The 26,829-nt window shown below is 45.2% G+C and overlaps 1 protein-coding gene and 1 long non-coding RNA gene across 3 annotated transcripts; both read left to right on the plus strand.

The window, feature by feature from the left end:
* Window positions 1-3,580: 3,580 nt before the first annotated feature.
* LOC142824396 (uncharacterized) lies at window positions 3,581-7,573 on the plus strand. The gene is made up of 3 exons (XR_012899293.1): window positions 3,581-3,810; window positions 5,208-5,317; window positions 7,425-7,573. It is a non-coding gene; the product is annotated as an uncharacterized LOC142824396 (long non-coding RNA).
* Window positions 7,574-8,820: 1,247 nt separating this feature from the next.
* LOC142824399 (maestro heat-like repeat-containing protein family member 2B) lies at window positions 8,821-26,829 on the plus strand. 2 transcript variants are annotated; one of them, XM_075916306.1, is made up of 7 exons: window positions 8,821-8,971; window positions 10,490-10,652; window positions 11,096-11,292; window positions 12,596-12,733; window positions 12,942-13,053; window positions 24,353-24,418; window positions 26,514-26,829. In XM_075916306.1, exons 1-6 carry the CDS (start codon window positions 8,850-8,852, stop codon window positions 24,386-24,388), a joined length of 768 nt encoding a protein of 255 aa, XP_075772421.1. In that variant the 5' UTR covers window positions 8,821-8,849; the 3' UTR covers window positions 24,389-24,418; window positions 26,514-26,829. The 2 variants fall into 2 exon arrangements, with proteins under 2 accessions (XP_075772421.1, XP_075772420.1); XM_075916305.1 differs by lacking the exons at window positions 24,353-24,418; window positions 26,514-26,829 and adding an exon at window positions 17,528-17,841.

A 26,829-nucleotide genomic window follows, 5' to 3' on the forward strand; every position in this document is an offset into this window, starting at 1 on the left:
CATATAGTCATAGATTATTAGAACTGGAAGGGACCTTGAGAGGTCATCAAGTCCAGTCCCCTGCCCTCATGGCAGGACCAAGCACTGTCTAGATCACCCCTGATAGGTGTCTATCCAATCTGCTCTTAAATATCTCCAGTGGTGGAGATTCCACAAATTCCCTGGGCAATTTTTCACAGTGTTTAACCAACCTAACAGTTGGGACGTTTTTCCTAATGTCCAACCTAAACCTCCCTTGCTGCAATTTAAGCCCATTGTTTCTTGTCCTATCATCAGAGGCCAAAGAGAACAATTTTTCTCCCTTCTCCTTGCGACACCCTTTTAGATGCATGACCACCAGAGGGTTGGAAATTCACTAAAGGGACCCAGTGCTGCTCTAAGTTACTCCCATGTGGTCACACAGAAATCAACAGGGTTAATTAAGTGCTGAATGTAGCCTAAAATATTTTCAAGGTACAAATACAAATGTAATCTTGTGGCGGATGCATGTTAATAATAATGAGATAAAAACAAAATAGTACTCCTGACTGAATAAGTATTAGACACTCTAGAATAGATTCCGAATTCTGCTATACTGGTGGTAAACACAGACTAACTTCACTGACCTCCATTTGTCTAACTCTCTTACAATATTTCCATCAGGATAGTATGATGGTGCTATTTACAGAAGTGGAAATACTTCAGACTTAGACTGGTGTAACTGAGATCAGAGTCTGGTCCTATATTTTCCCCGCTGATTCTGTATATGAGTGAAGCTTGGGAGTACTCTTAAATAGGGCACAGGACACATTCTAATGTGGAGCATGAGTGTTTGGAACAAAGATATATTATATTGCACACTTCTCCTTATCTTTCAGTGCCTGAGACAAGAGTTAGAAAGTTTCTGATTGTGAAGGCAGTGAAATCTGCTCTCAGTGATCAGAGTGCTAAGGTAAGATTGTGTGTGGAATAGTGGTATTGCTGTTAATATCTGGGAAGTATTTCACTCAGTGGAGAGTCTGGCAATGAGACACATTTTTAGGCTGAGATTATTAATAGGGTTTCAATTAATCACAGTTAACTAAAAATTAATGCGATTAAAAATTGAAATGTATTAAATATTTTTGTGGTTTTTTACATTTTCAAATATATTGATTTCAATTACAACACAATGACAAGTGTGTACTATGCACTTTATATTATTTTTATAACAAACATTTGCATTGTAAAAATGACAAAAGAAATAATATTTTTCAATTCATCTCATAGAAGTGATGTAGAGCAATCTCTTTAGCGTGAAAATGCAACTTACAAATGTAGATATTTTTTGTTAACTGTAACGAAACAATGTAAAACTTTAGAGTCTACAAGTCCATTCAGACCTACTTCTTGTTCAGCCAGACACTAAGACAAACAAGTTTGTTTACATTTATAGGAGAAAATGCTGCCTTTTTCCTAATTACAGTGTCACCTGAAAGTGAAAACTGGCATTTGCATGGTACTTCTGTAGCCAGTGTTGCAAGGAATTTACATAACAGATGTGTTAATCATTTGTACTTCAGCCACTATTCCAAAGAGATAAAAGCAAAAGCAAAAGGACTCTCATATCCTGTCTCATATTGCATGCAGAAGAGATAATAATAACTCGTGCATAATCTCTACCCTTGCAGGTGAGGATGGCAGCTCTCCATTTTGTCCTGAAGCTGCTCAGTTCAGGAAGTGTGGAGAGTTGTGCAGCAGGGGGTATGGTCGCCTATGTATTCAGAGAGTTTGATGTGTCCACCAGAAATCTGGTAAGGAGAGTTCTTAACACTTAGGACTCAGTTCTGCCATTCTGGCATGCTGATTGTTCCCCTTGACTTCAGTGGGAGCTTTGGATGCTCAAGGATGCAGCTGGACTGAAGGATTAGAGCTAGAATCTGATCAGTGATATTCGTGTAAAGCCAGGGTAATGCCCCTGACTTCAGTGGCATTATTTTGGATTTACACAAGTGTAACAGAGTCCAGAATCTGATTCTGGATATTTACATCTGACAGTGCGACCTACATTACTTAGACCTCGGGCAAGTCAGTGAAAATTCTGACAACACAATCTTTCAGTGAAATGCTCTTGTATAAGGAAGCACATCTTTTTTATAAATAGACTCTTGATACAATTGCAGTGCCGCTTGTTAAGTTATTGTGGTCACACATAGGTTGGCTGTGTCAGTGTCATAGATGCATTCCTATACTCTCAGGCTGTTAAAGTTGAAGCAAAATGAAGGACAATGTAGCACTTTAAAGACTAACAAGATGGTTTATTAGATGATGAGCTTTCGTGGGCCAGACCCACTTCCTGATCTGAGGAAGTGGGTCTGGCCCACGAAAGCTCATCATCTAATAAACCATCTTAAAAAAAAATAAAAATAAATAAATCTTGTTAGTCTTTAAAGTGCTACATTGTCCTGCATTTGCTTCAGCTACCCCAGACTAACACAGCTACATTTCTATCGCTGTTAAAGTTGAATTTCTATTTCTATTTAATCAGATAAGAACATAAAACATGAATGGCCATTCTGGATCCCCCAGACAAATGGTTCATGTAGCCTGTCTTCTGACAGTGGTGGGTGTTACATGCATCAGAGGGAACAAACAGAACAAGGCAATTGTTGAGTGATCTCTCCCCTGTTGTCCAGTCCCAGCCCCAGGCAGTCAGAGATATAGGGACACCCATATCATGCATCTCTGATCATCTTATATGGCTCTATCATACCCACCTGTAAGCATCTCTTTTCTAAGATGAATGGTCCCAGTCCTTTTAACTTCTCCTTGTATGACTTGTCCCATATCCCATATCATTTTTGTTGCTTTTCTCTGAACTTTTTCCAATTATAACCTAACTTTATTTAAGTTGGAGGACTACAATTGCTTGCAATATTCAAGGTGTGGGTGTACCATGGATTTGAAACAGTGGCATGATGATATTTATCATATTATTATTCATCCCGGGTATGTCTACACTACCCCGCTAGTTCAAACTAGCGGGGTAATGTATGCATACCGCACTTGCTAATGAAGCCCGGGATTTGAATTTCCCGGGCTTCATTAGCATAAGCGGGGAGCCGCCATTTTTAAATCCCCGCTGCTTCGAACCCCGTGTAGCGCGGCTACACGGGGCTCGAACTAGGTAGTTCGGACTAGGGTGCCTATTCCGAACTACCGGTACACCTCGTTTCACGAGGAGTAATGGTAGTTCGGAGTAGGAACCTAGTCCGAACTACCTAGTTCGAGCCCCGTGTAGCCGCGCTACACGGGGTTCGAAGCAGCGGGGATTTAAAAATGGCGGCTCCCCGCTTATGCTAATGAAGCCCGGGAAATTCAAATCCCGGGCTTCATTAGCAAGTGCGGTATGCATACATTACCCCGCTAGTTCGAACTAGCGGGGTAGTGTAGACATACCCCCCTTTTCCTAGTGGTTCCTAACATACCATTAGCATTTTTAACTGCAGCTGCATGTTGAACAGATGTTTTTAGAGGACTATCCACAATGACTCTGAGATTTTTCTTGAGTGCTACAGCTAATTTAGACCCCATCAATTTGCATGTACAACAAGGATTATGTTTTCCAATGTGCCGTACCCAGGTACAGTAATGGAGTTCACAATAAGGAAGGCAAATAATGTCCAGTATAGCCGGAGAACTTTCATTCTTCATTCTTTTAAAATTAGCCTCAGGAAACTTTTCATCAGATTGGATCTCTGATTGGGCTGTTAGCACCATATACCTGTGCTTCAGTTACAACATCGCGTCAGAGGGTGGTTGACTGTATCAACTGTCTTCTCAATATACAAGGTGAGGAGACCATGAGCAGGTGTAAGTAACTCTTCACTTTCTTTCATTGTTGTAATGACCATTTTTTCCATCTGTAATTCTTTCTGTCTTGTTAGCGACACTTATATAACAGAACGATTGGGGCCTTGTAAGTACATTGCTGGAAGAGAACTGCACAAATAATAAATAATCTGCAAATATTAGAGGGTGGACAAAATATAGCACACAGGCCAGATCTGCCCTTCTCCCCAGAATTTCTGTCTGGAGCGCTCAGCTGATTAGCAAGCATGCCAGCAGCATGTGTTCAGCTGCCCCTCTCCGACCTTGCTCCATCCTATCTGCTGCTAGTGGTGTGTGGAGGGGAGGTGAGCAGGGAGACGTGCAGAAGTCAGGGTGACCCCTTTGCCCCTGTCATCATCTCTGCAGAGCAGAGTTTGGGGAGAGGGACACATACAATAGTGCTGCTCCAGTCTGAAGTATGGTGAGTAACGGAGTGCCTATCTAAAGAGGCAGTGCACTGTTTCTAAGATTTCTCTGGCAGCCAGCATGTCCCTCTCTCTCTCTCTCTCTCTCACACACACACACACACACATTGTCTGACACACACTCTCTCCCCCGCCATATGCCCATATGCCCCCGCTCTGCAGAGTGGGGTGGGGAGAGGGAGATGACAGAGCAGGACAGCTTTCCCTTAAAGAGACAGTTCATGATTTAGAAGTGAGCGAAGATCCTGGGTTTCCTACCTAAGCTTTTGGTCAGCCCCATCTCTTTTACAATGAGAGTTCAGTGGAGGGATTCTCCTCCAAATCAGAACCTCAGATCAATCTACATGAGTTGTGCTTGACTATGAGATTAGATTTAAATACTGAGAGCAGAGTGGCTACTGAAACCAGATATACAGAGAAAGATGCTCCACACAGAATACAGTGCCTGTTTAATCCTGTATAAATCACAATGAATCACATGCCATTACTGTTAACTTTCAGACATAGGGGCTACGTCTAGACTACATCCCTTTTTCGGAGGGATAAGGGATCTTTCGGAAAAGGCTTAATTTTCCGCAAGATCAGCATCTAGACTGGCGCTTTTCTCCGGCAAAGCTCTGTGCCGAAAAAAGCTGCAGCCATTTTTATGCTAATGAAGCAGGGGAGATTGAAATCCCCGCTTCATTAGCAATTGCGATACGTCTAATTTACATCCCTTTTCCGAAAAAGGGATGCAGTCTAGACATAGCCTGACGGTAAAATTCTGACTCCGTTAAAGTCAACAAGAATTTCGTCATTGGCTTTAGTGGGGCCAAAATTTCACACACAGCTGGTAATAACATACCCCATAGATCCTCCTGTATGATTATCTATGGATCAGAGGTTCAGTTTTATTAAATGTTGCCATACTTTTTCTCCTTTTCTCTATCCTAGGTCAGTGCACTAACCTGGGGTCAGCAGAGGAGGAGCTGAGTTGTCTCCGTGAGGCACTAACAACTCCAGACCCTGAGGCTCTGTTTCAAGCATCTTCCAAAATGGCTAAGGTAACAAACACTAGGTGACTGTCCTAGTGGCTGTGCACCATTCATTTTCCCTTGTCCAGAGGACTGGAAAAGGGCAAATCTAGTGCCCATCTATAAAAAGGGAAATAAGAACAACCCAGGAAACTACAGACCAGTTAGTTTAACTTCTGTGCCTGGGAAGATAATGGAGCAAGTAATTAAGGAAATTGTCTGTAAACACTTGGAAAGTGGCAAGGTGATAGGGAACAGCCAGCCTGGATTTGTAAAGAACAAATCATGTCAAACCAATCTGATAGTTTTCTTTGATAGGATAACGAGTCTTGTGGATAAGGGAGAAGTGGTGGATGTGGTATACCTAGACTTTAGTAAGGCATTTGATACAGTCTCGCATGATATTCTTATCAATAAACCAGGTAAATACAACTTAGATGGGGCTACTATAAGGTGGGTGCATAACTGGCTGGATAACCATACTCAGAGAGTAGTTATTAATGGTTCACAATCCTGCTGGAAAGGCATAACAAGTGGGGTTCCACAGGGGTCTGTTTTGGAACCGGCTTTGTTCAATATCTTCATCAACGATTTAGATATTGATATAGAAAGTACACTTATTAAGTTTGCAGATGATACCAAGCTGGGAGGGGTTGCGACTAATCTGCAGGATAGGGTCACTAATTCAAAATGACTTGGACAAATTGGAGAAATGGTCTGAGGTAAATAGGATGAAGTTTAAGACAAATGCCAAGTTCTCCACTTAGGAAGGAACAATCAGTTTCATACATACAGAATGGGAAGCGACTGTCTGGGAAGGAGTACGGCAGAAAGGGATCTAGGGGTTATAGTGGACCACAAGTTGAATATGAGTCAGCAGTGTGATGCCGTTGCAAAGAAAGCAAACATAATTCTGAGATGCATTAACAGGGGTGTTGTGAGCAAGACATGAGAAGTCATTCTTCCGCTCTACTCTGCGCTGGTTAGGCCTCAATTGGAGTATTGTGTTCAGTTCTGAGCACCGCATTTCAAGAAAGATGTGGAGAAATTGGAGAGGGTCCAGAGAAGAGCAACGAGAATGATGAAAGGTCTAGAGAACATGACCTATGAGGGAAGGCTGAAGGAATTAGGTTTGTTTAGTTTAGAAAAGAGAAGATCGAGGGGGAACATGATAGCAGTTTTCAGATATATAAAAGGGTGTCATAAGGAGGAGGGAGAAAACTTGTTCATCTTGGCCTATGGGGATAGAACAAGAAGCAATGGGCTTAAACTGCAGCAAGGGAGATTTAGATTGGACATTAGGAAAAAGTTCCTAATTGTCAGGGTAGTCAAACACTGGAATAAATTGCCCAGGGAGGTTGTGGAATCTCCATTTCTGGAGATATTTAAGAGTAGGTTAGATAAATGTCTATCAGGGATGGTCTAGACAGTATTTGATCCTGCCATGAGGGCAGGGGATTGGACTCGATGAACTCTCAAGGTCCCTTCCAGTCCTAGTATTCTATGATTCTATGATTGTTTTATGCTTTTGTGATGTCTTTCCACACTTGGAGCGAGCTATGGGAGTGAGGCATTCATGGGTAATCAGTAACATGCTTTTCATAGGTATATGCTATGAATGCCATGTAAAAAACAAACAGATTCCAGACAGTTGCATGAACATGCCCATGCATGTGCGCGCGCACATCCATCCATCCATCCATCCATCCATCCATCCATCCAGGGGGAAAATATGTGAGCGGGACATCAAGCTGAGAAACCAGTCTTGGCACCTTGTGTGTTTACCTGAACCTATATTTGTGTGCATGCATCTCTTTGCATATTTTTATATTTTGTGAAAAGATGTCATGTACATAATAGAATATAAACTGGAAATTTACATCCTGTTTGTCCCATACAATGTTGTGCTAACTGTACAACCTAAGATCTAACCTGATATTATTAGTGTAGAATAGAGATGTGGTAGCTAGAAAGATTACAGAGAAAATTTTAATTGCAACTGCCTTGCCAGATATGAGCCCAATTAGCAATTTGCTGATGAATACATTATTTTCCAATACAGCTCTTAGGCCTCCTTTCTTAAAAGTACTGGAGCCGACTATCATTGCAATCTTTCCTGTTTTTGATCTGTCCACAGGTGGTTAGTAAGTACTTTCCCTCTGAACAAGCCACAGATTTTATTGAGGCCATACTGGATCGTATGCTGTCTGCTAGCCCCTCCTGTGCCACAGCAGCCGGTCTGTGGATGAAGATCATCCTGAAGGAGTGTGGAGGTGCCATGCTGGATGAGGTAAAATAGAAGCTGGAGAGGTTTTTCTGGCTAACCTGCAGGCTTTCAGGTCTTTGCCATCATTTGCAGTGAACACAAGTCTTGCTGTTTCTCCCCCTGGGATTGGAAGTTAATTCCATATGTGTTCCTATCCTGAGTCAGGCAATGGGGGAATCATCAGCAGAAGACAGAGATAATCTAACGGTACATCTGCACTAGCTCGTTAGTTCGAGCTCGGTAGGGTAATGAGGCCAAGCGGAGTTGCAAATGAAGCCCGAGATTTAAATATCCCGGGCTTCATTTGCATGTTCCCTGGCACCACCATTTTTAAATCCCCCTTACTCCAAACTCCGTGCCCGCGGCTACATGCGGCATGGACTAGGTAGTTCAAATTAAAGATCCTAATTCGAACTACCGTTACTCTTCATGGAATTAGGATCTTTAATTAGAACTACCTACTCCGTGCCGTGTGTAGCTGCGGGCACGGAGTTCGGATTAAGGAGGATTTTAAAATGGCAGCACCCGGGAACATGCAAATGAAGCTTGGGATATTTAAATCCTGGGCTTCATTTGCAACTCTGCTTGCCCTCATTACCCTACCTAGCTCGAACTAACGAGCTAGTGTAGCCGTACCCCAAGGGAAAAGGAAGATGCTTGATTATTTGTCTATCTTGTTGTCACAGTTTCCAGCCATGAAAGGCTTGGAAAAATTAGACTCCGAGTAAAATGCAAAAAGAGAATATCCGGCCCCAAGAGACAAGCTAAGTGAACTACATCTTAGGGCCTCAGATAATGAGGGGTCTCTAAAAATACCCCCAAATTACTAGTTTTTACTTGCCTCTTTGCCTATGGATAGATAGATAGATAGATAGATAGATAGATAGATAGATAGATAGATAGATAGATAGATAGATAGATAGATAGATAGATAGATAGATAGATAACTTTATTATTTCTATTTTCATTGTCCTTTCTGTTAGAATAATACATGTTTTTTTGGAAATGCAATGAGGCCTCTTTAACTTGACATAGCTTAGGGCCTCAGCATGTCTTAACCCGGTGTTGCAGCCAGGTATGGGCAGAGATATGCATAATGTTTGTGGGTTAAATCTATGCAGCCATGTCGAAATACTTGTTTTTTGAAGGGAGGATTTTCTACAAGAACAGCAAATTGCTAAACGACTAAATAAACGTTTTGGCTCTGCAGAATGAATGGAGAGAATGGAAAAGGGACATTTTTTCTGGTTTTATTCTGTCCAGGTGCCAGACATCCTGAGTAGAATATATATTCGTATGCCTACCATCAAGCAGGGTAGCTTGAGGCAGTTCCTGGTGGAGGCAGTGTCCATTCTAGCTCACCATCACCTAGAGGCAGTGATCTTCAGCCTCCTCATCAAACGTCTGCCGATGGACAGGTATATACTGCTCCTTACAGTGTTCATTTTGGTAACCATGGATCCCACAGCTTCACTGGAAGATGTAAGGCTTCATTTAAGCCACAGACAGTTTGAGATAATTCCTAAAGGTTAATAGCTTGGGTCTTTCTGCAGAAAGGTCCAAGACCATGTCAAGGTGGGTGCAGGGAGAAATTAAGTTTCATTCTGTTTCCATTAATTAATAGTTGCTTTGGCATCCTAAAGACTTCCCTTTACTGGCATCACTGGAGTGGACTTTTGCCTCTCCAGACCCCTGAACTAACATCACCCTGGAAATTGCCAGTGACTGTTCGTTTTCTGGTAGCATGAAAGCTTCAAATCCAAATTCCTGGCTGATTAGCAAGGATAGGGCACCAGGCTTTTGGTATCAGGAAGGGTATGGCTGCTGGAATGGAGTTGTCATTCTTGGTACTTAAAGACAGGGCGGTAAGCATATCTATCATTTCATTCAAACATCCCTAGCTGAATTATCAGTCATCTGTGCTGGAATCTAAGAACATAAGAACGGCTGTAGTGGGTCAGACCAAATGTCCATCTAGCCCAGGATCCTGTCTTCAGACAGTGGCCAATGCCAGGTGCCCCATAGGGAGTGAACAGAACATGCCCATTCTGGCAAATAGAGGCCAGGGAATGCCATTTGTGAAGAGGTCATGGGCTAGCCACAAATATTTGTTCTCATAGTTGTACATCCAGTTAGTAGGAAGATCATTTTTCTTTCTTCAACTTGTCTCCCAGGCCCTAGATCTTTGGGCATCACATGCTCATGATTCCATATCTACTGAGAAGTAGGAAAACAGGAACTGTGATTAGAGCTCTGTGTCCTTTCCTTCTGAAGTCTAGCATTAATGGTTATGGTGCAGTAAGGCTAAGGTTGTGTCTATACAGCACCCTAAACTTGAAATAAGATGCACAATTTGCACTCCGCAAATTGCGTATCATATTTTGCATAGCCTATTTTGAAATGTGGCGCTTCTACACAGCACCAAATGTCGAAATAATGTGCTATTTCAAGCCATCCCTTATCCCTCATGCAACAAAGTTTATTGGGATGGCAAAATAGTGTGCCCATTATTTTGAAAAATATTTCAAAATAACGGGCTGCTTGTGTAAATGTGAGGTAGCTATTTCGGGATACCTCCAGGATCCCAAAATAGTCATGCACTGTAGAAATGTAACCTGAAATGTAACTTAACTTAGTTCTGTAACTAGAAACTCAATATGTAAAACATGAGGACCATATAAGGAGGACAGCACTCTGAACTTGCTCATCATAGGCAGGGCTTGACAAATAATACAATCTACTCACCCATGGCGTGTAGATTGTAACCTGGAAGAGCCGGGTTCGGGCGATCTGTGCATGCGCAGATCGCCGGACAGCGCGGCTGGTGAGCCCTGATCATAGTCAAGGAGAAAATGTGTTCTTTACTTGAATATGATGCATATAGTCAGAGCCACAAAAGTCTCCAGGGGTCACATATAACTTATGTTAAATTGCAGTGACACCACTGAGCTGTGGAGATCTCTGGGGACAGATCCCTTGCTCGCCCCTCAAGTCCTGAAGGTCCTAATAGAAAGAATAAAGACTCCAACAAGCCAAGAAGGAAGCATGACCTCAGAGACAGAAACTGACCTGCATTTAGCAGCTGCTGAACCTCTCACAGTAAGTTAGATGACAGACATGTATTTCTCTGCCTTGTGACAAACATGCTGATGGAAAGCTAGATGAGTGGTATAATATTGTCATATGGGCACTTCTTTTCTGAAGTCCTGTTTCCTGGATTCCAGCTGTGCTTTCTGTGGAACAACAGATGGCAGATTTAGAGTATGTGGCTGATTCACTTAATAATATCTGGCAATTAGAAAGTCTTTGAATCAGATTTCTTACAGTGCTTTGCAAATGTTTTGTGCAACTCATAACATGCCTTGATAGGTCCTACACATTTTTACAGATATGGGATGCTAAGGCACACATGGAGTGAATTGCTCTCGGTCATTCATCAAGTTAGTGACAGGAGTGAGAATTTAGTCCAGCAGGTATCAGAAGGGGAGAGCGTGTGATAGTGTTAGGAAGAGACCTCTTCTTTTACCATGCTCTCCTTTCAGGCAACATGTGCCATCTTTGAAGTGGTGTCAGCATTGCAGTTGAGCAAAACTGTGCAGGAGCTGTTCCCGGAGTTGTTCACTTTTCTTCTGCAGCAGATCAGCCAAACCCTAGGACAAAAGATGCCTTTGCCCAGGATGAGCAGCCGAAAGAGGTTATTTAGAAAAGGACAACAACTATGTGAGGGCAACCCTTGCAGGTAATTAGAAGAAAGGGAGCAAAACAAAGAGAATCCCAGTACATTTGTGTGACACTCCCCAGGAGTTCTCAGGGTTATGAGGCACCTTACCATCACCTGCTTTTAATATGAGAAAGTCTTGTTTGTGCTTGCTATAGGTCAGTTCCCTGAAACCACCAAGCTCTGGCAACACAAACACTACTATCTAGGCCTCCTCAGGCCTCAGTCTCTTTGTCCTCTCTTTCTGACTACAGCTTAGAGAATCTCTATCAACGGATTCTCCTCTAAGAGAAGTCTCCCTGCGATTTACGTGCATCTCCCCACCAATCGGCTTTCCCCCATCTCTTAGTTTAAAAACTGCTCTACAGCCTTTTAAATGTTTAGTGCCAGTAGTCTGGTTCCACCCTGGTTTAGGTGGAGCCCATCCTTCCTGTATAGGCTCCCCCTCTCCCAAAAGTGTCCCCAGTTCTTGATAAATCCAAACCCCTCTTCCCTACACCATCGTCTCATCCACGCATTGAGACTCTGAAGCTTTGCCTGCCTACCTGGTCCTGCGCATGGAACTGGAAGCATTTCCAAGAATGCCACCATAGAGGTCCTGGATTTCAGTCTCTTTCCTAGCAACCTAAATTTGGCCTCCAGGACATCTCTCCTACCCTTCCCTATGTCATTGAGACCTACATGTACCACGACCACCGGCTCCTCCACAGCACTACACATAAGTCTATCTAGATGCCTCTAGCATTTTGTCTCTTTTGCTCTCTGTTTCCCTCAAAAACTCCTGTGGATGTCCCTTTAGGCAGATTCCTTATTAATGGGATAATAGGTTTGTTGATTCTATAGCCCCACTCTAGCCAGGCAATCAGGTACATTTCTATCCAATTAGGCTTTCTCTGGGGAAGCTAATTAGTACTAGTAGTTACCAGAGTGCTGACCCCAAGTACAAGCTCTCAGCACCCTGTCACATCTCGCTGGACATAGGGCCCCAAAATATCCATTAGTGATCACTAATCTCTCTGTGTCCCAGCTTTTGGGGTCTGGTTGTGTATTTTTTCCATATTACTGTACTGTGCTAGTGCCCATACACCTTGCAGATAGGAGAAAGTGACTGCAAAATATTGTCCATAGCAACACTAGTAATATGAGATGTATGAGACTGAAATACCTCCTGGAATTAAGTCCTTCCAAAAACAGTGGTCCCCAGGACACTGTCAATGGATGAACTGTCAATGAACAACAGACCTGACAAGTAACTCGGGTTTCCTGACTGCTTAGGCTGTGCCTTTCTATTGGTTACTACAGTTCTGTGCCTCTTTTCCCCCAGGCTTTCTATTGAAGCATTAGAGGCTGTGCTTCTCAAGGCTATGAATGAGAAGCTGATAAGAACTCTCTGGAAGCAGAAAACTTGGATGCTTCTTGAAAATCTGCAGACTCACCACGAGGGGGTGTGTTTGCTGGTGAGGTAAGAGATCTAGGAGACAGCACTTCATCCTCAGGGATCAGCAACAAATAGAGTGACTGACAGGGAACTTTCAGGTATAGCTTTGTGCGGGGTGCCCTGGGTGAGAAACACAGAGCTTCCATGCGTAGGTTTTAGAGTTGTATGGTCATAGCAGCTAAGCTATTGAAGTGCACAGTCTGCCCCATAAGTGGTTCCTTTTGTCTTCCAGGGTTCTGCAAAGATCTGGACTAATAACAGTGGAGATCATACAGAGCCTCCTTCCCTGGGTAAATTCCCCATCAGAAAACCAGCGAGTCACCAGCACAGCTTTCTTTGCTCAGGTATGAGCAGTTCCACCATTAGGCTGTTATCTGTTGTTTACCTTTCTCTGAGGAGTTGTACAGTTCAGTTCATAGGAATTAATTTTAGATAGTAGAATGTGTCCTTTATAAGGAAATCTCATAAGGAACGTCATTACACCTTTCTTAATCATTTTCTCTTTGTTATTTTTGGGGCCTATACTAGCCTAGCCTAGCCGCCTATTCTAGTTGCTGGTTAAGAGAGAGTGAGAAAGATATAGATAGGCTACGTCTACATTGGCAAGATTTTGCGCAAATAGGGTATGTCTACACTACAGCACTAATTCGAATTAACTTAATTCAAATTAGTTAATTTGAAATAAGCTAATTCGAATGAGTGCATTTAGACCTAAAAACTAATTCGAATTAGCATTTTGCTAATTCGAAATAGCATGTCCACATTGAGCGGACCCTGAACCGAAGTTAAGGCTGGCCAGAACCAGTGCCGTCAGGGCATCAGGTTAGGACTTAAGGTGTGGAGCTGCTTCCTCAGGCTAGCCGAGGGCTGTGCTTAAAAGGACCTGACCCCCACCCCGGACAGACAGTTCTCAGGATTCCCCGCTTGCATGTCTAACTCGATGGGGACATCAAAGTAGTCCTGTCTTGGAGTGCCCTGAATGCCCACACTCGGCACATTTCAGCACTCGACCATCAGCCCGTCTGCACTTGCCGCAGGCTGCCATCCGGGGGAGGTCAATCAGGGGGCTATCAGGATCCAGGAGGCCCTACAGGAAAGCTTCCACCCCGAGGAGCCCGCAGAGCCACCCCAGTCCTCCCCATCGGGGGCTCGTGCCCCATTCCTCTCTCACCTCCTTCCACTTACCCTTCCCGAGCCCCTTCTTCCTGATGTAAAAAATAAAGGACACGTGTTCAAAAATAGAAACTCTCTTTATTTAACAAAACTGGGGGTGGGGGGGATTAACCTCTGGGGGACTGGGAAAAGGAGGTGGGAGAGGGGAAGGAAGAGGGTGGGAGAGGGGAGGTGGAAACCTGGGAGGAGGGAGCTGGAAGGGGGAAGCCAGGGGAAGAAGGAGGAGGGGAAGTATAAACCTATGGTACGCCATATCTTCAGAACTGTGTACAGATGTGGTCTTCTCACCTCAAAAAAGATATGGCCTTGGAAAGGGTTCAGAAAAGGGCAAGTACAATGATTAGGGGTTTGGAACAGGTCCCATATGAAGAGAGGCTAAAGAGACTGGGACTTTTCAGCTTAGAAAAGAGGAGACTGGGGGGGGATATGATAGAGGTCTATAAAATCATGAGTGGTGTGGAGAGGGTGCATTAAGAAAAGTTCTTCATTAGTTCCCATAATATAAGGACTAGAGGACACCAAATGAAATGAATGGACATCAGGTTTAAAACTAATAAAAGAAAGTTCTTCTTCACACAAAGTTCTTCTTATAGTCAACCTGTGGAACTCCTTGCCACAGGAGGCTGTGAAGCCTAGAACTATAACAGAGTTTAAAGAGAAGTTAGATAAATTCATGGAGGTTGGGTCTGTGGAGTGCTATTAGCCAGGGGGTAGGAATGGTGTCCCTGGCCTCTGTTTGTGGAAGGCTGAAGATGGATGGCACGAGACAAATCGCTTGGTCATTGTCTTCGGTCCATCCCCTCTGGGGTACCTGGTGTTGGCCGCTGTCGGCAGACAGGCTACTGGACTACATGGACCTTTGGTCTGACCCAGTACGGCCATTCTTATGTTCTTATGTTCTAAGTGCAGGGCTCAGGGTCGGGAGGTCTCACTGGAACAACTTGATTTTCATGCAAACCTGCTCCTGGGTTTGGATGTGGCCTTTGGTGGCCAGGCTGGCAGCTATCCTGCCCTAGACGGCTGCATTCCTGTGCCTAGTGTGGAGGTCGTGGACGCTGGAGGCCTCCCCCCCCAAACCTCGATAATGTCCACGATCTCCGCACTAGACCAGGCGGGCGCCTCTTGTGGCCCTGGGCAGGCTCCTAGGAGCCGCCAGCCTGGTCCTGGGAAGAGGCTGAGGGCTGGGTGGCAGCGGGTGGCTGGCTCATGCCATGCCAGGTGCAGGTTCTGCTGGCTGGGTGCTGGCAGGCTTGCCACTGGCACAGGCACTGTAGCCAGACCATGCCCCTTTAAGGGCTCTGGGGCTGGGAGAGGGGCAGAAAAGTTTCCCTGGTTTGGCCCAGAGTGGCCATCAGGGCAACCTGATTAGGGTTAGCCTCCAACTAGTTCGAATTAAGTGGCTACACAGCCCTTAATTTGAACTACTTAATTCGAACGAGGCGTTACTCCTCGTAGAATGAGGTTTACTAGTTCGAATTAAGCGCTCCGCTAGTTCGATTTAAATTCGAACTAGCAGTTTGTATGTATAGCCGCTATTAAAGTTAATTTGAACTAACGGCTGTTAGTTCGAATTAACTTTGTACTGTAGACATACCCATACTTTTAACGCAAGAGTTTTTGCGTTAGAATATTTGCGCAAGAGAGCGTCTACACTGGCATGTGCTGTTGCGCTAAGAGGCGCTTTTCTGCAAAATCATCCGTGCCAGTGTAGACGCTCTCTTGCGCAAGAAAGCTCCGATGGCCATTTTAGCCATTGGGCTTTCTTGCACAAGAAATTAATGTGGCCTGTCTACACTGGCCTCTTGCGCAAGAACAGTTGCACAGGAGGGCTTTTTCCTGAGCGGGAGCATCATAGTTTTTGCGCAAGAAGCACTGATTTTAGACATTAGAATGTCAGTGTTCTTGTGCAAGAACTCCCTGCCAGTGTAGACAGGCAGCTGCTTTTGCGCAAAATCATGCCAATGTAGATGTAGCCATAGAATTTGAATGACTAGACCTTTTCTGACAATTCCTAGGGCTAATACTAACCAACAGCTCCTGATTTTGGCCTAGCTCAGCAAATCTTCTAAATGAATCTAGTGTCCTAATACTATAAAATAAGCAACATACAAATACATTAACATCTATCTTAGATTCTCATTAATGTAGAATAATAGATTCATAGAACATTAGAACTGGAAGGGATCTTGAGAGGTCTACGAGTCCAATCCCCAGCCATCACGGCAGGACCAAGCACAGTCTAGATCATCCCTGACAGGTGTTTGTCTAACCTGCTTTTAAATATTTCTAGTGATGCAAATTCCACAACCTCCTGAGGCAATTTATTGCAGGGTTTAACCACCCTGACAGGCAGGACGTTTTTCCTGCTGTCCAACCTAAACTTCCCTTGATGTAATTTAAGCTCATTGCTTCTTATCCTATCCTTAGAGGCCAAGGAGAACAATTTTTCTCCATCTTCCTTAAAACATCCTTTTAGAAACTTGTATTATCTGAGTACTTCAAAATGATAATGTAGTATCTGAGTGCCTCAAAACTCTTTAAAAGTATGTATCCCTACAATACCCCTGTGAGGCAGGGAAACACTATTAGTCCCATTTTGCAAAGAGGAAACTGATGCACAGAAGGCCTAAGTGACTTGCCCAACATCATCTAGGAAGTCTTTGAGGGTGCAGGAAATTGAACTGGAACCTCCTAAGTCCTAGGCTGCTAACTACTGGAGCATCCTCCCTCTCCACAGCCTTGCTATAACGTCTGTGTCATATTTCACATTTACGCTAAGTCGCTATTTTAGAGGCTCATCTGGTGGTTCTAGGAATCTGTTTGTGCCCCAAAATCTTTCTACACCCCACCTAGGAAAGGAGTCACAAACGTGGGTTTTCAAGGTCTGCCTAGAGAGGCCTCATGAAAGCTGCCAATCAGAGCCCAGCTGGCTCAGATATATGGAGCTACAGGGCTTTATTAGGTCAGTTCCTTTCAGGAAGTGGAGGGCCAAGAAAGGATGCTATTCTCTGGCCAAACCAATTCACAGGGGTTTATTTCAGGCAGCATTTTCTGAAGCTGAATTTGCAGAGAGAGAGTCCTTACGAGCCTTCAACATATAATTAGAGGGAGAAACTGAAAGTGGCCCCATAGGAAGAACCCAAGGAAAAAGTAGCAATGAACTGAAATGAAGCAATGACTCGCTGCTATTTCTAGGTTGGAACCAAGAGTAGTGGGCAGGCCCAGGTTCCCCAGTGGCATAAACCCGATGAAGGGGACAAGGCTTATGGAGAGGTTGAACAAAGAACAGAATATAAAGGGTCCAGAGTTGGGGCTGAAGACCCTAGTGAGGGCAACAGGACCTAAAAGGCATTTGTTTGGACTTTGGGACTTGGCCAGAGGGCTGAGCCATGGAAGACTCACTAAGATCGACTGGCAGGATGCACCTGGGAGAGAAAAGGACTGTGGTATCAAATGCAGTCACTGAGAGGCTTTCAAGGGATGAGCAATCACCCATTATAGCGCCTAAAAGGAAAAATCCATGTTTTTAACACAGTACTCATTCATATAGAATAATAAATTACAGTGTATTACGTGTCTCCTCAAATTATATTCGCTATCTTAATGAACATATTAGAGCTAATGGACATGTTGATTTTCTTTCAGCTAATGACTGATCCCATACTCAGGGAGAAGAAGATCCTTAAGTCTGTCTTACATATCTTAGAAGAAAGGTCACGTGACAATAACAGCATTGTCCGTCAAATGGCTGTAAGAGGCCTAGGCAATTTAGTCTATGGGGCACCTGAGAAGGTAAGATAGAATACTGAATACAATGCAGCATAACTAGAGAAACTAAAGGAAACAATTGCTCAGGATTTACAGAGGCCATGCACAATGCACTAGGCCAACTTCTGCTCTCTCATACCCCTGGAACCTCTTTGCAGTCAATACACAGCAGGTTTGTTCCCTTGGTAAGCTGGGCATAAGGAAACAATATGTACTTAATATGATCATATGTAAATGTATACTCCTAGGAATGAAGAGTGTAGGCTTTATTTCCAAGATGAGAGAGATTCTATTCCAGGAAACAGAGACACTAAAAAACTCAAATCATGATAGATAATCAGCTGAACGTAAGCGCCCAGTACAAAGCTGTGACCAAAAGAGCTGAGGTGATCCTCAGAGGCATAGACAGAGGGATTCTGAATAAGAATAAAGAAGTTATTTTACCTCTGCTTATGGCACTGGTGTGAGAACTGCTAGAATACTATGTCAGGATCATGCCTGCAATTCAAGAAGGATGCTGATAAATTGGAGAAGAGTCACAAGAATTTTCAAAGGGCTAGAAAATGTGCCTTTAGATTCAATGGTGGGAGGGAATGAAGCTAAACTAATTCAGACTGCTAGTAAGGCATACATTTTAATGGTAATTTTAATCATTGGAACCATTTACCAAGGGTTGTGGTGGGGTCTCTATCAGTAGCAACTTTAAAAACAAGATGGGCTGTTTTTCTAAAAGAGGTGCTCTAGTCAAACAGACATTATTTTGGGGAGGTTCTGTGTTGTGAAGGAGGTCAGACTGAATGATCACAATGGTCCCTTTTGGCCTTCAAATCTAAGTAATTAGAAATCTAATAGGATTACATAGGTGTAATATGGCACAGAGTTTGGCTTATTGTAGCTAGTACCTGATGTAAAATATAGCTAGGGGGGCAGATGAAATTCCCACTGCTTCATAATTGCTAAAAAAACATATTAGAAATGTGGTTAGTGGAAAGTGTTTTTTAATGTCATACGTCTGAACAGGTGAAAAAGTACAAGAAGTTTCTTCTGGAGGCACTGATCAGGACTTTAGAAGACACTTTCAGTTCTGAAGTCGTTGTCGAAAGCATGAAGGCACTGGCCAAAGTCCTGAAGGAGCTGAAAGGGAAGGACATAGGTTCTTCCTTCAGAGACCTCACCACACAGATCCGGAAGTACTTCGATAATGTACGTGAACAGAAGCCTTCAACCCCAGTTCAGCTGACATTGATGAGGCTCCATTTACAATGCATGATGTGTCCTCACTGGGCATTGTTCATGTCAGAATGAAGTGATTTTAGGCCTTAGGGAAGAGATGTGTTTTATGGAGGAGCAGAGAATTAAGAAAATGAGGATGCCATCCCTGTTCCTTCAGTCTCACCCTTCTGTTCATCTTTATTTCCAATGAGAATGGCAAAGGAAGTATGAATACTAGATTAGGTAGCTGCATAACAAGGAAAATGGGCATACAGGGTGTAATAGATTGTTTTGGGCCTGCTCCATACGATTTTTATGTCAGATGGTTGAAATTATTCCATTTTGCAGAGAAGTTTGAGATTTCAAATTTTGGTTTTGTTCCTATTTGGGGGACACACCCCCCAGCCCAAATTTCAAAACTCTTTGTGAAACAGTAATACTATTCTCAACCCAGCTCTACTGGGAGCCTTGCCTGAGGGCAGTCTACTGGCAGACTATGCTGGAGACAGGGAACCTGGAAACACTGGGAATTAGAGGTGCCAGGGTGCACATTTCCTGGCTCCTTGTCAGCCTGCCAGACAGGCTGTTCTGAAGGTGAGGGCCAGGAAGCCCAAGATCCCAGTTAGCCTGCTAGATGGGTCACCAAGAAGCTGACCAAGTACCCCTACTTGGCTTCTGGAAGAATTTTGTCAAAATTGAACTGTCTTCAAAGTATTTTGATGAATCAACACATTTGGCCCAAACTTGATTAATTCCAGTTCTTCTAAACTTCTGTAGTTGGAATCACTCTACCCTAATGTAGAAGAGACAGCTGTGCTAGATACATGATGTGGTTATTTCTTCGTTACCAACCTGTGTGGCTTTCTTGGCTATAGGAGGACAACACTCTTCGTGCATTGGCCTTTGTCCTGTTTGGTATCCTGGCCGGCTCTGCAAAGAGAAAATGGAAGGACTATTTTGCCAAGCAGGTTAGACAGAGCTGGGTCATGCTTCTGCTGCACCTGCAAGATCCAAGCCCTGAGGTTTCAATGGTAAGAATGACAGTGACTTAATTACTAAGCAAAAAGAATCTTCCTCCTGATGCCAGGGGAGCTCTGCTATTCCTTCCCGCAGTTGAGACCTAAATTCTTCCCTCAGTTCATTGCCCTCCTTTTGAGTCAATCCCAGACAGGCTGGTCCTTAGCAGCCAGGGTTGTCTCACTGGAGTTCAGGATAGGTCATGGGTCTGATCCCAAGAGTTCATTCCTGCCTATCTCTGCACCCCACGTTCCTGCCTCCCCACAACAGAGGAAAGACCACAGCTATGCCTAGTGAAGCAGCTTTCATAGCTACATCTGTTCTGAAAAAACATTGCTGCTATCTCCAGTTTTCAGTATTATAAAATCATAGAACCATAGGTTTGGAGGAGACCTCAGGAGGTCACTGAGTCCAACCTCCTGCCCAAAACAGCACCAGCCTCAACTAAACAATCCCAGCCAGGGCTTTGTCAAGCTAGGACTTGAAAACTCTAGATTTAGAGGTTCCGTTGCCTCCCTAGGTAACCCATTCCAGTGCTTCACCACCTTCCTAGTAATATAGTTTTTCCGAATATCCAACCTAGACCTCCCCCACTGGAACTTGAGACCATTGCTCCTCATTCAGTCATCTAGTACCACTGAGAACAGCCTCTCTCCATCCTCTTTGAAATCCCCCTTCAGGTAGTTAAAGCCTTCTATCAAAGCTCCCCTCACTCTTCTCTTCTGAAGATTAAATAATCCCAAATCCCTCAGCCTCTCCTTGTAAATCATGTGTTCCAGCCTCCTAATCATTTTTGTTGCCCTCCATTGGACTTTCTCCAATGTATCAACATTTTTTAAGTAATGGGGTGCCCAGAATTGGATGCAATACTCCAGAAGTAGAATCCCTTTCCCCCTATTAAAGTCATGCTGGCATATTTTCTGTCGATTACTTCAGGGGAATCCCTTTTATTCTTGGGGTAGATGAGCAGTCAAGGACATGAGTTCCATTTGAATGAGCACAATACGTGTTATGGAACAATTCAATGGTGCAACCCTCTTTTTCAGGAGTGCAGAGCTACATTTCATCTCTGTGCCCCATTTTTGGGACTGAAGAGGCTCCAAACTATACTTAATGAGCATCTTAGTTGGAGAACCGAGCTGAACCCTGAGGAGCTCCAGATGGATATCTGCAGACACCTTGTGAGTGACCTATAGAATTATATGAGATTATTGACAGCATAGGCTTGTGGTGTAGAAGCAGGGGGAATGTGTGATGGGCAATGTAAGTATCTATGGGTATGTCTACGCTACAAAGTTAGTTTGAACTAACGGACGTTAGTTCGAACTAACTTTCATAGGCGCTACACTAGCGCTCCGTTAGTTTGAATTTAATTCGAACTAACGGAGCGCTTAGTTCGAACTAGGTAATCCTCATTCCACGAGGATTAAGCCTAGTTCAAATTTACTAGTTCGAATTAAGGGCTGTGTAGCCCCTTAATGCGAACTAGTGGGAGGCTAGCCCTCCCCAGCTTTCCCTGGTGGCCACTCCGGCCAACACCAGGGAAACTCTATGCCCCCCTCCCGGCCCCGGACCCCTAAAAGGGGCACGGGCTGGCTACGGTGCCCGTGCCAGGTGCAAGCCTGCCAGCACCCAGCCAGCAGACCCTGCACCTGGTGCGGATCGAGCCACCCACCCGATGCCCCCCAGCCCTCCCCCTCTTCCCGGGACCAGGCTGGCGGCTCCCGGGAGCTTGCCCGGGACCGCAAAAGGTGGGCTCCCTCCTGGGCTAGTGCAGACATCGTGGACCTCGTCCACGATCTCCACACTAGGCACAGGAAGGTGGCCGGCTAGGGCAGGAGAGCTGCCAGCCTGGCCACCCAGGAGCAGGAGTGCATGAAAATCAAGGTGGTCCACTGAGACCCCCGACCCTGAGCCCTGAGCTTACAATGGCCATCCTGGGTCAGAACAAAGGTTCATCTATCCCAGTAGCCTGTCTGCCGACAGCGGCCAACCCTAGGGACCCTGGAGGGGATGGACCGAAGACAGTGACCAAGCCATTTGTCTCGTGCCATCCCTCTCCAGCCTTCCACAAACTTTGGGCAGGGACACCACTCCTACCCCCTGGCTAATACCACTCCATGGACCCAACCTCCATGGCTTGATCTCACTTCCCTTTAAACTCTGTTCTAGTTGTAGCCTTCACAGCCTCCTGCAGCAAGGAGTTCCACAGGTTGACTCTGTGCTTTGTGAAGAACAACTTTCTGTTACTAGTTTGAAGCCTGTTACCCATTCCTTTCCTTTGGTGTCCTCTAGTCCTTCTTTATGGGAACTAATGAAGAACTTTTCTGTATGCACCCTCTCCACCCAACTCCTGGTTTTAGAGACCTCTATCCTGTCCCCCCTCCGTCTCCTCTTTTCTAAGCTGAACAGTCCCAGTCTCTTTAGCCTCTCTTCATATGAGACCTGTTCCCAACCCCTGATCATTTTAGTTGCCCTCCCCTCTGCCACCCTCTCTCTTCCCCTCTCCCACCCCCTTTTCCCAGTCTCCCCCAGTTTTGTTCAATAAAGACAGATTCCATTTTTGAACACAATTGTCCTTTATTTTGTACATCAAGAAGCGGGGCTAGGGAAGGGTAAGGGGAAGGAGTTGAGGGAGGAATGGGGTACGCGCCCCCGATGGGGAGGACTGGGCTGGCTCTGCGGGCTTTTGGGGTGGAAGCTCTCCTGCAGCCCCCCAATTGCCCCATCTCCCCAGATGGCAGGCTGCAGCAAGTGCAGCCGGTCTGATGGCCAAGTGCTGTGATGTGCCCAGTGTGGGTACTCTGGGCACTCCAAGCCAAGACTGCTTTGCAAGCGGGGCACCCCTGAGAACTGTCTGTCCGGGGTGGGGGTTGGGACCCTTTAAGCACAGCCCTCGGCTTGCCTGAGACAGCATCTCCACGCTCTAAGTCCTCCTCTGATGCCCTGCCGGCACTGCTTCCGGCCATCCTTAAGCCCGGTTCAGGGTCCACTTAATGTGGACATGCTAGTTCAAATTAGTAAAATGCTAATTCGAACTAGTTTTTTAGTCTAGATCCGTTAGTTTGAATTAGCTTAGTTCGAATTAAGTAATTCGAACTAAGTTAGTTCGAATTAACGTTGTAGTGTAGACGTACCCTATTAGAGTGGGATACAGGACTGAGGGTGAGAGGAATGTAAATCTGCCATAGATTCCCACTTTCCCCACTTCTACACAGCCTCCTGTCCTTTCTTTTATTTACTTGTTTAAATTAAAAAAAAAGTCTGAGTGAGTCCAATAACTGACAGCAGTGGCAAGAGGAACACAGACTGTTTACTTGTGGTTTGTAAAGGCATGTGTTGGCAGTCAAAGGGCATTTCTAGCCAGAGAGAGCTCATGTGTCCCTGATTTTCTCTAGGCCAAAGAGAAGGCTGAGCTACTGGAGAACTTTTACAAAACCACCATCACATACTTCCGCAGCAGCTGGGAAGAGATCCGGGCAGTTGCAGCCAAGTTAGCTGGTGAGAGAAAGTGTGCCGTGTCCCTTTTGGTATTCCCTTTGAGGTAGACAGAAAAAGTCCCTGTGTGCAGCACTGAGCTACTATTAATCTCTCCGTGCTGTGACTTCTCATGCATAAATGGAGATGTTAATGTTCTCCTACTTCTCCAGTGTGGTGTTAGGAGGAATTTGTAATTTGCAATAGAATGCTTTGAGATGGCGCAGTCATTTAGTAGCAGAGGCTGGCACACTGTCACGTAGGGTATGTTTATTCTCCGATCAAACTAGTGTGCTAAAAATAGAGTAGCCGTGGCAGGAGTAGCAGGAGGGGTTAACTATTCCAAGGATGATCCCATCCAAACCCAAAAGTCTGTTCTCAAGGTGGCTAGCTCCTCCGACTGCTTCTGTCATCTGACCTGCACTCTATTTTTAGTAGTCAGAGTTAGTGTGGACTCAAACTATAGACCTAAGCTCAGTGTTGTTCACTGTTCCTTACTGGTGCTTCATCACTGGGAGGTAGGCAGGCCACCGCCACACAGTGCCTGCTGTTGCAGGTTCCTGATTGCCTTGCCCAGGAAGCACTAGATTCCTCCCCTTTGGCCCTGTGCCATCCTTTCCTTAGCACACCCATGCAAGCCAGGCAAGCATTGTGGCCTAATTAATTTATCCATGTGAGATCCTTGCTTAGTACGCACTTATTCCTGGCCCCAGCCCTTTGTTCACACCACTAGATTAATACACTATCCTAGTATATCTCCAATAACTGACAGCAGCGGCAAGAGGAACATAGATTGTTTAAAGCAAATGAGGTTTTATGTAAACATTCTTAATTTTTTTCTCTTATTCTCTTCAGTGTGGACGCTAAACTTTTCTAGTATTTTCTTGCCTACAGCTCACCTTAGACCCACAATAGAAGCCAAAGGGCCAATGTTATCACCTTGCACTTAACAAGAGAAGGTTTTTTATTGATGTTTATTTTACACTGCTTATTTAGGCATCATCCTGGAACATACGGACACCAAGAATATGAAATGGCTGGACATGGAACATCTGTTGACCTGTAAGTAACAAATACAGGTGAAATCCTATTCATTAGTGAGTTATAAAGAAATTTAGCTGACAAGCAAGCAGTAACTGATACCACAGGTGTGAAGTGCATCAGCCACACATCAAAGGACAGATTCAGCTTTAGTCTGCTCTGAAAGAGGTACGTCTACACTACAGCGTTAATTCAAGTTAACTTAATTCGAAATAGTTAATTCGAATTAAGCTAATTCGAATTATGCATCTATACACAAAACCTATTTCAAAATAGCATTTTGTTATTTTGAAATAGCGCGTCCACACTGAGTGGACCCTGAACCGAAGTTCAGGCTGGCCGGAACCAGTGCTGGCAGGGCATCGGGTTAGGACATAGTGTGTGGGGCTGCTGCCTCAGGCTAACTGAGCTCCGTGCTTCACGGGACCGTACCCCTACCCCAAACAGACAGTTCTCAGGGTTCCCCGCTCGCTTGTCTACCCCGATGAGGGACAGCAAAGCAGTCCTGTCTTGGAGTGCCCTGAGTGCCTGCACTCGGGACACCACAGCACTCGGCCACATGGAGCCAGAGCTGCCCCTGGGCACACCGGTGCGTCTCGTAGGGTTGTTGCCATCAGCCCAGCTGCACTTGCTGCAGGCTACCGTCCGGGGAGTCCATCGGGGGGCTGTCAGGATCCAGGAGGCCCTGCAGGAGAGTGTCCACCCCGAGGAGCCCTCAGAGCCACCCCGGTCCTCCCCACCGGGGGCTCGTGCCCCATTCCTCCCTCACGTCCATCTACTTACTCCTCCCTAGCCTCCCTTCCTGATGTCAAATAAAAGACATGTATGTTCAAAAATAGAAACTGGGTTTATTGAACAACAGGGTGAACCTCTGGGGAGACTGGGAAAAGGAGGTGGGAGAGAGGAATAGAGTGGGTGGGAGAGGGGAGGGTGAAACCTGGGAGGAGGAAGTTGGAAGGGAGAAGCAAAGGGAAGAAAGGAGAAGGGAAGATCAGGGCCCAAGGTTGGGGGTCTCACCGCACCAACTTGATTGTCATGCAAACCTGCTCCTGGGTTCGCATGTGGCCTTTGGTGGCCAGGCTGGCAGCTATCCTGCCATTGACGGCCGTGTTCCTCTGTCTAGTGCGGAGATCATGGATGCTGGGGCATCCCTCCCAAACCTGAATAAGGTCCATGATCTCCACCCTGGACCAGGAAGGCACCCGCCTTCTCCAGCCCCTGTCAGGCTCCTGGGTGCTGGCAGACTGCTCCTGAGGAGCAGTGGAGGGTTGGCTGCCAGTGCCTTGCTGGCTCACGTTTTGTGGCTACTGGCTCAGGGGCCCCGGTGGCCACTGCTGGCTCTTGGCTGGTAGGCTTGGATCTGGCACGGGCCAGGGTCTATCCCTTTAATGGCTCTGGGGCCAGGGGGAGAGGAGAGGAAGTTTTCCTGGTTGTGCCCAGAGTGGCCACCAGGGCTCCCTGGGAAGGGCTGGAGGCCCCCTATTTTGAATTAATTGTCTACACAGCACTTAATTTGAAATAGCTATTTCAAATTTGGTGTTACTCCTCGTAGAATGAGGTTTACCAAATTTGAATTAAGCGCTCTGCTATTTCGAATTAATTTCGAAATAGCGGTTTGCATGTATAGATGCTATTAAAGTTAATTCAAAATAACAGCTGTTATTTTGAATTAACTTTGCGGTGTAGACGTACCTGGAGGAAACTGCAGCCAGTGTGATATAAGTCAGTGCATCTCCTGGCTATCCTGGCAATGCCTCTTCCCAACCTGTGTGATCCACTCTTTGGGCTCCATCGGCTCCCTGGGAGCCACTTTTTGCTACCCCAAACTCCACACCATCAGATTTATTTCTGTCAGGAGATGTAAAATAACTTAAAAGCAGAAGCTATTGAGTCAATGGAGCACCTTCCAATTGGATGAGTTTCTGGTAGGGTCAGGGTCTCCCCTCTCCCCCCTCCTCCATCTCAGTTTGGAGCTTGGAAGGATCCCAATGGAGGAACCTAAAGCTTTGTTTGTACAGAGAGCTTCTGTAGCTTGGTACTCACTGGTACTAAATCTCCAGCTACTGCAGGCATAGGTGACTATATGAAAAGTGAGTCATATTCTCTGTAATTCCAGCTCTCCAGGTCCTACAGAATGACCCAAGTCCCATTGTCCAGCTGGTGGCAACTCAGGTCCTAAGAGACATCTGACCTGGATGAGTGCTCGGGGAATGAAGCACAGACAAATAGAACAAAGAGCTCCTGCTACCTTGTCACATCCATTGCTTCACTGGGGATTGCTGGAGGACAATGTGCTCTGTCTGTGCCAGCTTCTGTTTCCAGCTTGCACCTCATATACTTGGGTGGGAAGCGAGACATTGGTGCTATGCGGCCAGCTACAGTGACTGAATGCTATATCTGCTAGCTCTCTATGGGGTAAGGGAGTAGTATAA

This window comes from Pelodiscus sinensis, unplaced genomic scaffold, assembly GCF_049634645.1.
Source record: "Pelodiscus sinensis isolate JC-2024 unplaced genomic scaffold, ASM4963464v1 ctg114, whole genome shotgun sequence".
Taxonomy (NCBI): Eukaryota; Metazoa; Chordata; order Testudines; family Trionychidae; genus Pelodiscus; species Pelodiscus sinensis.